The sequence below is a fragment of the Hakea prostrata genome, chromosome 9 (assembly GCF_041222555.1).
Source record: "Hakea prostrata isolate BN-2017 chromosome 9, UWA_Hpros_2, whole genome shotgun sequence".
NCBI lineage: Eukaryota > Viridiplantae > Streptophyta > Magnoliopsida > Proteales > Proteaceae > Hakea > Hakea prostrata.
In genome coordinates this window covers 16,075,517-16,088,509 of record NC_142608.1, presented here as the reverse complement: position 1 = coordinate 16,088,509, position 12,993 = coordinate 16,075,517, and the positions used below count along the sequence as shown (strand labels likewise).

At 35.2% G+C, this 12,993-nt stretch overlaps 1 protein-coding gene across 3 annotated transcripts; it reads left to right on the top strand.

Moving 5' to 3' along the window:
- Positions 1-708: 708 nt before the first annotated feature.
- LOC149004841 (sodium/hydrogen exchanger 2-like) lies at positions 709-8,456 on the top strand. Of its 3 annotated transcripts, none has more exons than XR_016169926.1 (10): positions 709-2,052; positions 2,233-2,248; positions 2,351-2,571; positions 2,753-2,799; positions 2,880-3,074; positions 3,175-3,221; positions 3,781-3,847; positions 4,120-4,221; positions 7,507-7,584; positions 8,268-8,456. XR_016169926.1 is itself a non-coding variant. In XM_089135551.1 (10 exons), exons 7-10 carry the CDS (start codon positions 3,818-3,820, stop codon positions 8,293-8,295), a joined length of 261 nt encoding a protein of 86 aa, XP_088991677.1. In that variant the 5' UTR covers positions 709-2,052; positions 2,233-2,248; positions 2,351-2,571; positions 2,753-2,799; positions 2,880-3,074; positions 3,175-3,221; positions 3,781-3,817; the 3' UTR covers positions 8,296-8,456. The 3 variants fall into 3 exon arrangements, 1 of the variants encoding a protein (XP_088991677.1); XR_016169925.1 differs by having other exon boundaries at positions 3,781-4,056; XM_089135551.1 differs by lacking the exon at positions 7,507-7,584 and adding an exon at positions 3,956-4,056.
- Positions 8,457-12,993: the final 4,537 nt, after the last annotated feature.

Below are 12,993 nucleotides of genomic sequence, written 5' to 3'. Positions count from 1 at the left end.
ACACGTACCCAACTCCCAAAGAAAGACTACTTTCAAATTTAAAATACAAAATTCAGACTGTTTTGTGTAAAATAAACTTATCTGAACAGGAGTCTATAACGTGTTTGCTGCCAATTGAAGCACCGTTGAAGTGGACAGTTACCCTTTGTGGGGGGTTTTCAGGATCGTCTTCTCGAAACATGCTCATGTTTTCCAACAGCAGTTTAGGTAACAATAATGTTTTAACAGATTTGCACACGATCAAGACTTGAGTCCCATCTAGAAAGCTCGAACAAAACTAATGCTTTAAGATTTTTAGGGCTAATGCACTACAAGAAAAGGTAGAATTAGTGGCGTTTAATTAGTGGCGGTTTTTGATAAACCGACACTAATAATGGATATTTAGTGGCGGTTTTTAATAAACCGTCACTAATTAGAAAAAAAACACGGGCTCCATATGGGAGGCACATGGGTTGAGGAAAGATCTAGGGTTTTATTGGCGGTTTTATAAAACAGTCGGTAATTATTAAAACATCAGTGACGTTTGTTCGATTACCGCCGCTAAATATCAAATATCAGTGGCCTTCCCTATATTACCGTGACTAAATATATTAATATTTTGTGGCGTTTATATATTACCGCCACTGAAGATTAATATTGCAGCGGTTCATACCCCTAGACTTTTACCGCCGGCTTTTCCCTCAATACTCCCGCCCAATCCCGCGTCAATTTTTCACTATTTTCCGTTCGATTTACATTTTCAGCTTCTCAAATCTCAACTCAGTTTGTTTTTTATTTCAGACGACAGCTTCAGAACTCAGAGAGATCGATAGGACTTTCAAGGTGAGAAATCCACTCGAAATTTTGGATCAGCTTCGGCACTCGCAAGCTTACGGTGACCATACCCGAGGTTCTTCCCTGGACAAACCGGTTCTGTTCTGCGTGGGAGAGGGAAGCCAAGAGCAGCAGCAGAGTAGAAAAGAGCAGGAATCGAAGAGAGAAAGTCATGATTGATTTATTAGTGACCACTTACAGAGTTGAAGTAAATGGTTTGTGGTTTGAGGAAGTTATGCCGCAGCTGGTTTGTTCAAAAAGAGATTGTACAGTGGCTAACTAGATCTGCAATCGAAGCAAAGAAATACTCGTGTTTGGACTTTGAAGGAGACGTCTTGATGGTTGGAACTTCTAAGCCCTCAACTGCTTCGACTTATCAAGTGCACCGAATGGAGCTATCTTATCTCTTTTTCTCTCTTTTCTACTCTCTTCGAATTTCTTTTCTCGATTCGCTCTCTGCGATTTAGGGTTTCTTGTTCGTCGTCTCCGCTCTCTGCCTTTTTGCATCAGGTATTGATCGTTCTCTTTTTCTCTTTCTCTTATGTCGGTTTATTGATTGTTTGTTTATCTCTGAATAATTGAAACAAAACCATGTATAGTGCATGAAAAGGTATTCCATATGCTGTTGAGTATGTATAGATAATTACAGAACCAGATTGTTAATTAAGGTGTTCCATCTTGTTTGTTATTAAGGTTTGTTAATTTAATTTTGGGTTCTAGTTATAAGAATTCACATGGTGACACGTGAGCAGATACCGAAGATTTGGGGGTGTGTGGTATGTCATTTAGTAGGTGATGAACACGGCATGAGTTGGTTCTTTTGTTCATTCAAGCACTCAAAGCTGGAGGAGAAGGAGGGATTAGGGAAGTAAGTGTCTATTAGTGACATGATATTTCATTAAAGGGTTGTTAATTTGAAAGTTGGAATATTCTAAACCTTATCCGGTTGATGAAAAAATATGTTTATTGGGTTGTTAGTTGTTTAACAATTTTTATTTCTAGTTTAGCTCATACGATGCATTTAACAAAGAGAAGCAATTAAAGGGTCATCTCTAGTGATGGATTTCAGAAAAGTTTTAGAAATTCAAATTCAGATTTGGAACTGTAACAAAAAGAACAGAGGGCAGAGTGTTGATCTGTTTTCAAATTCAAATAGGCATAGTTGGACTGGGAGATACGGGGCATATATATATGGGATAGCAGTTGCAGGAAGGAAGGACAAACAAGAAAGGAAACAAGGTGAGTAGAATAAATAATCTAACTTTGAATCTCCGTTTCTTTCCCTTTCTGTTGTTTTTAAATGTCTTAGCTGAAGCATATAAATGCTTTTGTGAAAGAATATACTAATAGCTCTATTTCTTCTTCTTATCTGTTGGTCTTTGACTGATTGTTCAATTCATTGCTTCTACATTGGAGCAGTTTACCTTGGTAAGAGGTAGTAACAACTTCTATTTCCATCTTCCTGTCTTTTCGTTTTGTCATGTTAATCTTTCTCTGGGATTAAATACTTACTACTTTCTTGTTTATCCACTGGCAGAGCTATCTAAGAAACTTAAATTCCTTGTCAGCCAAGGTGGTTGTGGAACTAGCAAACGAAAATTAAATCCAAGCTGGAGTGTTGTGCCATCCTTCATTTGTCGATGTAGATGACATCAAGGGTATTAAATTTGACAACAAATTCAAGATCATTTCTTTATTTCATCAAATCTGTTCATCTTTTACGTGAAACTGGGTTATGTGCAGAGCTTTAATCTACAGGTAAATAGCCTGGTCACCAGTCATGCAACTGTTCTTAGGAACGATTGTTCAGTCTTGACATACTTTTTCCTGTTTTCTTCTGCAATGAACTCTCTTAGCTGTTTTTTTGTTTTTGGTTTTGTTTGATGAATGCTGTAAACCTGCTTGGTATATCACCTCTAATTCTTTTCATTGTCTCTAGCAATTGGAGCAATATTTTCTGCAGCCGATTATGTTTGCACCCTGCAGGTATGTGAAGTTTTAAGAATCAGTCGTCGCTGTTTTGTTACAACAGCTCATTGTTATATTAATTCCATCTGATGGTGCAGGTTCTCAATCAGGATGAGACACCTTTACTCTATAGTCTAGTATTTGGGGAAGGTGTTGTTAATGATGCCACCTCAGTGGTGCTCTTTAATGCAATCCGGAGCTTTGATCTCTCGCACATTGACACCAGCATCGCTTTAAAGTTTGTTGGCAATTTCCTTTATTTATTTATATCAAGCACCTTGCTGGGAGTGATTGTGAGTCTCTCTCTCTGTCTGTCTCTTTCTCTCTATTAGCCCCCTGAATTTGTTGGACCATCCTGTTAGAACCTCCATTTACATTATTATTGCCTTGTAGGCTGGATTGCTAAGTGCATTCATTATTAAGAAGTTGTAATATGGAAGGTATGCAATTGGCCTGTTTAAATTTTTTTTTCTTTAATATTTCTTGCCATTCTTCTATCTTTGGTTGAACATTCTATTTCGTGTTTACTGTCAGCTTTCATCTGCAATACTTATGGTCTATCTGTATTTAGCTTTACCTTTTAAATGGGAGTGGGGGAATAAGTTTTAGAAAAAGATTTAAGGTGGAATGTCTGTCAACCTTGTAATGATGCACATACAAGAGTGTACTTTCATATCAGTGCTGGGTACTGTTTCACAGTTTTTTTTTTTTTTTTGTGGTGGTTGTTGTTGGGGGAGAGGGGTGGGTAGGGAGGGGGGGGGGGGTTGGGTCTTCAGGATCCTAACTGGTAGCTTCTTATGCAACCTATTGGTTCCCAGCCAGCGTGGCTTTCTACAGCTTACTCATACTTTTCTCAATGACAACTAGTTTCTTGCAGCTCATCAGGGTCATGTCTTTATTGTCTAGCATGAATAAAAAATTATAATGGTATGCCATGCAAGTCATTTGCAATTTATTTTCTATCAATACTCTAATAGCTTTTGTTCTTGTGACTTCTAGGCACTCTACTGATCGTGAAGTTGCACTTACGATACTCATGGCCTACCTTTCCTATATGTTGGCTGAGGTAAAATATTCTCTCTTATGTTGTGTGAGCCTTATTGAATGCTTCTGCTCTGGATTATTTTCCAAAAATTCAGTACCTACACAGCCCTATTGCAAATTTTTATTGCAGCTGTTCTACTTGAGTTGTATTCTTACTGTATTCTTCTGTGGGATTGTCATGTCCCACTATACCTGGCATAATGTGACAGAGAGTTCAAGAGTCACCACAAAGTATGTTGAATGTACCTGTAATTTTGTTTTGCCTTACTGATGATTTAAACTAGTTATTCTCAGGCATGCTTTTGCAATATTGTCATTTATTGCTGAGATATTTATCTTTTTTTATGTTGGTATGGATGCATTGGACATTGAGAAGTGGAGGTTTGTGAGCAATAGGTAGGTTTATGTATGTACCCTTATGTCATTGAGCTACATGTAAATAAGATCTAGTAATCATTTTGACTTCATGTTTTTCACTTTTTCTTGTTGTTGAATACCTCTTAATTCTCTTTCTCTGTACTTCTTTTATATCTTTGAATGTCAGCCATTGAATTTCAACTTACAGCCTTACAGGACTACTCAGTTCATAAGTTGCAAATAGAACTGCTTTTATTTATAACTTTAGATTTTTATTTACTTATATTAAATCCTGTAACTTGAATACCTCTTATTGATGGTAGCTTAGTGGGAGGGAACGGGAAGGGGAGGGAGAGGGAGAACTGGTTTTGGATGGTAGCTTAGTGACACATTGTTTAACAGAATTCATCAATTAATACTCTTGAATTCATCCGTTTTTCTGTGAGGACTTATTGTGTTTACTTTTTGTTTATTGAAAAGGGATCAGTTCTTTATTATGTGACGGCATTCCTCCAGGACAGTCCATAGCCCTGGCTATCTTATATGACTGATCATGTGAATCATGATTTTTAAGAAAGCTTACACTATTAATTTTGCTGTTAACTTTGAATTTCCAGGTTATTGTAGCTGTTCCCTTTTTGGTTACTGCTTTTCTATTGCTACATTGCCTTCTTTTACTTTGCCTATTGTAGTGGATGCATTACTCTCAATCCATGTATAACAGGGTTTACAATCATAGCCCTTCATGCTTATGATACATGATGCACCTGATCATTGGCTCTTTGTGGAGTTTTCATGGTAAGAATTTTTTCTTTCAAAGTTTTCTGGGATGAGAATCCCCATGACACTGGAAAACCGGAATTTTTTTTCCGCTGTAGTTATGTTAGACCCAGAAAAGACCCAGAAAGCTTGTCCTCCTTCATGTGCTGCTTGATATATGAGTCTGGATATGAGATTCCTGATCACGTTAAACACAGTTTCTGGCAGTTCTAGGTCTAAGTACTGACTTATAGGATAAATTCTTCTTTTCTATTCCATTGTAGGGTGTCTCTTGTTATGACAACTAGGAGCCTCACGTGGGTGGAGATTTGCTGATTCATTGCTCAAGTGGATGATTAGGAGATTCAAGCAAACCTATGGCAGACTTTCTTTCACACCTTGTATAATGAACCACCTGAACTAGAAAGCACTTGGAGCCTAAATTGTTCAGGTTCATGAGTGTATCAAACCAGACTACTTTGGTTGAGTTCTCCAATTCCTGGGACAATTTAGCACAATTAGTCGCTTTGTTTTCTACTCCTAGTTCAAGTAGAAATGTTCAGCTGTGTTACAACTTTGATTAATAATGTCTTGAGTTGCCTTAATTGGCTTGAGGAATGTGCAAGAGACCCTTGCGACTGAGATAGGTTTTCTACTTCTTCTTCCTCTGTTTTCTGCCATCTACATACTACTTTGTAACCAGTTTTCTTCCATTTCACAGGTTGGATCAGATTAGAGTTTAGTTTTAGTTTTATGGTTTCTCTTCCTTCTCCACAATTTTTGTGCTTAGTGTTTGATGTTTTGAGGTGATGTGACTTTACCTAAAAAAAAGAAGAAGAGGTGAGGTGACAAAACTTACAATTAAGGCCTTTTACGTGTTCTAAGGTGAACCTAGCTCGATGCAATAATATGTTCCATTGCAGTAGTTTGAAATCAATACCCAAAGAAATATATATGCTTACAATATTGGAAATCAAATCAAGCTCATTGTTAATCTATGAATGAGTGACTCTTGATTTTTTTTTTCATTTTAGGTTCACACTAAGATAATGAGCAAAAAGAATAGACATCTCAAAATTATGCCAGTTTGACAATCATTCTCTTATATGTTAGAACCATTAATTTGTTCTAGGAAATAATGAACATACACTTAGTTGTATTATTTGATATTTTATAATATAAATTATTGAACAAAAGAAGAAGGAATTTTTAGAGAAAGAAAAAAGATTAAAGTTGTAACACAGGTTGGATCAGATTAGAGTTTAGTTTCAGTTTTATGGTTCTGTCTTATGATCTGTTTCCTTCCTGACTCCAGCATATAGTGCTGTATATTGAAGTCAAGACTTCATCTGAATTCACTCAAACTTTGGGAAACAAAACCCTGGCCTTGGGCCTTCACTCGACCAGCATTCTGGAGCTGTTTGAGTTTTTGTTTATATGCTACTTAAAAATCTCTCTCAGTGAGTTGAGTTCTTAGATTTAAGCTTTGTCTGACTACTCCCTATACTGAACTATTGATTGAATTCTACTTGGGGCTTTTGTTGGTTCAATTGAGACTAGTACTACTTTCTGATTTGGGTTTGCCATAGAACTCAATCTGAAGAGAAGAGAAAAGAGAAAGAAGAGAGTTCTGTTGATTGACACTATTTTCAGTTTCCAAATTTTGATCCGATTATCATCCACAATGGCTTCTTCTTGAGAATCTTTATTAATTGTAGTCACCCTTTATTTGAAAACAAGGTGGAATGGGGCAATTGACTTGGGGTTTCTATTCTATGGCTAGGTGCAACTCTAGGGAAGGAGACAAGGGTTTAAGAAGGGCTGGTGAGGTGGGCTTAATTAAGGAGAGGTGCTGCTGCTTGCGCAAAAACAGAGGAGGAAGGGGATGACCTATGATTGATGAGGGAGAGGGGCTGAAGTTGCAGAATTAGGAAGGGAAGATGCTAGGGTGAATTGCGACTAGGTTGGGGTTGATTTAGGTAAGAAGGAAAGGGCTGGGGAATGTTATGGCAAAAGTGGGAGGGAATGGGAAGGCTGTGGACAGCATAGGTGGGGTGGGGATTATATGTTACTTACTTGGGAGGGTGAGATGAGACTGGACCATGCACTGGAATGCCTTGATGATCTTAGGTGCCTTACCAGCTGAGATTGGATTTCTTTCTCAATTAAATAGGCTCCAAGTAGATGAGAATCAATTATCAGGACCAATACCTAAATCATTCTCAAAGTTAAAAGAAATTAGGCATCTTTGAGTGCCTTTTAGAACCAATGGTCATCTCTTGTTTGAAAGGACTTCTAAGTACTTTCAATGTGGTTAATCTGGTCATTTGTAATATTTGTAATCTTTTTGCAGCCACCTAAACAACAATTCAGTTTTGGGAGAATTCTACCTAAACTTTCCAATCTAACAACTCTTTTTCACTTGTGAGTTCATATAGGATCTTGAGAAGTTCATATTATACCTTTAAATTTTAGTTTAGTTATTTCATAGTCTACAGAGATAGATATTCTAGTCTATTTAAGTTTCTCTTATGTTTTTCTTGTTTATGATGTTAATGTTCACAGGTACTACACACTTTGCTAGGCCAAACTAGACCAAGGTTTTCTCAAATGTAGCTATTAGACATGAAGGAGCAAAGATTTGTAAGTCAAATAAGCAAACCCATTAATCCCTTTAAAAATGGTGAAGATTGTTCAACCACTACTATTCCTATATTGTTCAGTTTCATGTTCATGAGTGTATCAAACCAGACTACTTTGGTTGAGTTCTCCAAATCCTGGGACAGTATAGCACAATTAGTCGCTTTGTTTTCTACTCCTAGTTCAAGTAGAAATGTTGCTTTGTGAGGTTTTTAAATTCACTGAAGGTGCAAGTACTCCCAGTCTTGATTGCAATCTAATTTTCAGTTTAGTTTTCGTAGGACTTTATTTTGATCTCTTTATATACCATGTAGGGATGCTCAGCAGTATTACAACTTTGATTAATAATGTCTTGAGTTGCCTTAATTGGCTTGAGGAATGTGCAAGAGACCCTTGCGACTGAGATAGGTTTTCTCCTTCTTCTTCCTTAAAGTTTTTCAGGTGAGAAGGCATTTTAGGCCTGAGTTTCTAGATCCACTCTCTGGTGATATATACATAGGATCCATGTGTTTATCTTACTAGGCTTTAAACCCTTTGATTGTTTTTCAGCCTCTGGGTTTGTACTTTTGCTATATGGTTCCTGTTCTTCCACGCACATGGTAATAGCTATACATTGTTTCTATGCTAAAGCATTTCTATTTTCATAAATCATCTCTACATATATATAGCGTGTGTTCTTATTGCAGGTTAGGAAGAAAGGAGTGCGACATTTAGATCACCCAAGTGCCAAATTTGTGTCGTTTTTTTCTTCAAGTAGAGTACTACATGTAGTTTTTGTATATTTGTATACAAGTTGACTTGATTAATAAGTATTGTATTATTTTTCTTAAATTGTGTTCTTTGAATACTTTTAGCTTTTTTGAATTTTCTTTGTATTCATGTATTTGTATTATCTTTTAGGAATAAATGTAATAATAGCAAATATAGGGGAACTTTTTTTTTTTTTAAAAAAATTAATTTAATTGGTGGCGGTTTTCTATTTACCGCCACTAAATGGCCTTATTTTCTAAAAAAAAAGTGTATATATATGATTAGTGGCGGTTTAATAAAACCGCCACTATTTGCACGTTACACGCGCGGTACCGAAAATCGCCACTATTAAATGGCTGCGGCACATTCCGTGGCGGATTTGTGGCGGTTTAAAAAACCGCCATCATTTAATTGGTGGCGGTTTTTGGCACTTCTAGTGGCGGAAAAAACCGCCACTAAAGGCAATTTTTTTTGTAGTGATGCTTTAAGATTGTTAGGGTTAGGGTTTAAGCACGAGGTTGCTTAAAGCATTACACCCTAAGTATCTAGATTAGAATACCCAAACCGCTGCTTACAACTAGTATTTATAGAATAAATACTGATTCAATTGGTAATTGGACTCTCCTACAAAGGCCCATTACACCGTTAGATCGTAATTAATTTGATGGCCTATATTAGAACATAAGTTGAGTATGACTCAAATACCTCAACAATAAGTTGGGTATAACTTGAGTACCTCAACCTAAGTTGGGTATAACTCAAATACCTCAACACCTTCTTCCTCCTTTTGAGAAAAATACCGATCGCCAATGTATTCCACTATAAGTATCTTGTACGTGCTTGTAACACTTCAGTTTAGCAAGAATAAATGGAGATATCTTTTTTCATCCTGGAGCTTTATCGTTGGTATTAGTTATTAATCAAAACTGGATCATTGGATAGTTAGAACAAGAAAATGAAGTGAATTAAAATGTCGATTATAGACTAGATGCATTTTCACCAACACTGAAGAACATTCTCTTTATGCTTTCCCTTTCCAAAGAATCTGGGCTCTCAGTCCCTTGGGTTTGGTGGTAGATAGATTGGATACCACATCCTTTCTATCCTTTGTATTCGCGTGTGTTTTAACCTCAAGCGGCACAAATCAACTCGCACATGCATCTTCAATGTCATCGGCCTTGCTTGCTATGTTTTGTGGCCAGCAAGAAATAAGGTCCAACTAACAAATACATATCTAGAACCCAAGTATATCCTCCATGAAATTGGTTATTGGATAGCCGTGCTAAATAAGGATATGCTGCAGAATTTTTTGGCCCACCCAGTGGAGGAGAGTGAAAACACTGGGACTGAGTTGAATTTCTCTTATTTCTCACATAAACCTAATTCAACTCTTATTGTTTGCAGGATCCTTAGGAGTGGGCAAGTATCTTAGCATATGGATTTTTGGAATTGTGAGCAATGGACGGCTTTCACTAGTAGGATCTGGTGATACTCATTTAGGCAGCTCGATGAAGTTTTAGGACCCGTTTTATAATGCGCCTCAAAATAGTTTATGGTGTTTCTTGCTTTGAGAAGCAGAAAAACTGACTGAGAACCATTTTCTTTTGCATGATTTTTGCACAATAAATTGAAAATTTTGAAAATTTATACTTCAGAGAAATATTTTTGGTACAACAACTATTTGTTGTCGTATATTTCTTGAAACAAAATTGGGTGTGGGTTGAATTTTAAGTGAGACAGTTTTAAAAGTGATATTTATGGAATTTGGCACTCTAAATATAACAATGACAAATTACATAAATTTTATTACAATTTTCAAATTATCTACTTTGAAAAGCAGGTTTTATCAAACACCTAAAAGAAAGTTTCTGCTTCTAGAAAAACTCATAACTGTTTTTGGTACAGTTGGTGAATTATCAAACAGGACCTTAGTTTCTGCACTTTATTTTGGACTCCAGGCCGGCATGGTTCTATAAGATTGCGAATTCAGTTTGTGCTGTCCAGTTTTGAGAATTCGAAAGACTTACTTTACTATAGGAGGGATGTTGTCCTCTATATCTTTCGCCTTTTCTTTTAAACATTGTTAACACTATAGATAGGTATCATTTAGAGTTTTGGGATGGATAGATGAGCTGGTAGGTTGTTGATGCAACCCTTCCACTCCCAACTCTTATTCTTTGTAATCTATTTTACTCTGTTTCTTTGGTTTCTCATAAAATAAAATAAAATTTTTAAAAAATTACAAAAAAAGAAGAAGAAGAAGTTCACTAAAAATTGAAGATTCATAGCTGACTGAAATTCATCCTTTAAAGTTCTAGTTCACTTAATGTGACTTTGTAATTTTGACAATGAAATTTCATTAAACTTATACAATTGTGTGTTCGTGAAATAAAAGTAACCGCAAGCACAGTTATCATGTAATTAATGGGTCAATCTCACGGAAACATATCACTTTAGAATTTAATTTCTTAATGGTAATGCGAGAGTCTAAGGATTCAAAAATTTTAACTAATTAATTAAATTAAATTAACAGATCTAAATGAGCGATCCTAACACATACATCTAATGCAATCTAATTGAAATAAAAATAAAACAAACATAACCTAACCATTCATCATCTAATAAATAAATAATGCATAAATAAAAATCATGAATAAAATATGCAAAGCAATAAATAAATAAACAAATAAAAGGGAAGTGATCTGAGTGTTGGCTCTGGATCGAGGGAAGGGGTATATAACTAGGATGACTTTGACCGTGGAACCTTTGCCATTGCTTATAGTCCACTGATCGGGAGAACGAATATTATGCATAAAGTAAATAGCAAAACAAATAACAAAACAATAAATGGAAAATGGAAACCTTAACTAAAGAGAGACACGACTGTAGGCATCTTTGATCAAGGACCCAGGGATAGGAAAATAATAAATAAATACTGAAAAGTAAATTTTAAGTTAAGAATATGAAGGGGTAGACAGAAGCAGGAATGAAAGGTGGGAAGAGAAGATTACTGACGAAGGCTATTGACCTGCATCATTGAATCTTGAATAATAAAAAACCCTTCAACGTTAAATTTGAATCTCAACTAGATCTAGAATGATCCAAATCTGCATTTGCTAGACCTAGAGAAAAACAAATCCTCTTCGAAATTGAAACTTGAAACTTGAATTCGAAATTGAAATTGCATTGATCGAAAGAAAAAATTACACTTGCATAAAAGAAACTAAATAAGTCGAGTCATCATTGCATTACATATAGAAATTAAACCTAAACATTGAATCTAAAAATTAAAACCCTACAAAGTAGTCAATGAACTAGAGAAAACCCAAAAATATTAAAGAAAAAAGAAATGTATACAGTCTAAAAAATAAAGGTAACCAAAGTCTAAAAGGAGAGGAGGTATTATAGGAGATGGTGAATGGGGGTAGAAACAATGAAAGAAATAAGAATAAATAAGAATAATAATTGTGAAAAATTAAATCAAAGAATAAAAAATAGAAAACCTGGAGATAGAAAGAATAGAGGAAAAATAATAAAACTAGAGAAAGAAATCATTTGGAATGGGGGGAGGGAGAGAGAGAGAGAGAGAGTCAATAAGTGGAAGAAAAAGAAGAAATAAATAAATTTATTTTGAGGTAAGCGTGAAGAAGAAAGTGGAGAGGAAGGACAAAAATGAATTTTAGAAAAGTAATGTTGGTTAACTAAGGAAGAAAAAAATAAATAGTAAAGTGTAAGAAATAGAAAGTGGAGAGAGAAAAATAATTAAGGAAATAAATAAATTCTAATAAAATAAAATATTTCAAAAAATCTATGGATAAAAAATCCTACTATTTGACTACTTATGGGCCTCATACATTTTTCAATTACAATAAAGTAAAATAAAATAAAAATCCTAATTAACCTCAGTCGTATATCAAAATTGGTTTATTTATTTCTAAGATATTCTTGAAGTTGGCCCATTATTGCATCTCTAACCTATTGTACTCTAAATCAAACCCTTTTTGCACTTGAAATTTTGAATTGATCTCTTGATGTGTAAAATTGCATGTTTCATAGCCAAAACTCTAAATATTTACTCAAATCCTGAAAAATCCTAAAATCTGCAATCATAAAACCCAAGGTACCTCTGCTCTAAGATTTCACACATAAATGTGTTCATTATCATGCTTTGGTCAATATAGCCTCAACTAAATAGATTAGTATTTTCAACTGTGCAACTCTCTTGGAATTTCATATCTTTCATAACCAAAATGCAACTAGACATGAAACGAATCTTGAATAGTATATGAACAATATGACAAAATGTTATAGTTGGTTGCATTTGCAGAAATTTGTTTCTATCATATTTCATTATTTCCTAAGAAATATTGGAAAATGAGTATACAAGTAGTAGAGGAGCATAAAAGTTCACTACTATGTCGCCTCCTAGCTATTGAAAATTTTGACTTACAATTAAAATGAGTAGATAAGGACATCCACTAGGATATGATAAGACCTTCCATTATCTAATTTCCTACTCTCTTTGCAAACTACATTTCTTGTTGAAATCAACACTAATGATGTCAGCAAAAATAGTAAATAATGAATCATCTCAATTCTGATGGAAATTTTAGATCAACAAAGTTTTCTACTGGATAAGCTACAAAACACCATCAGATAGTC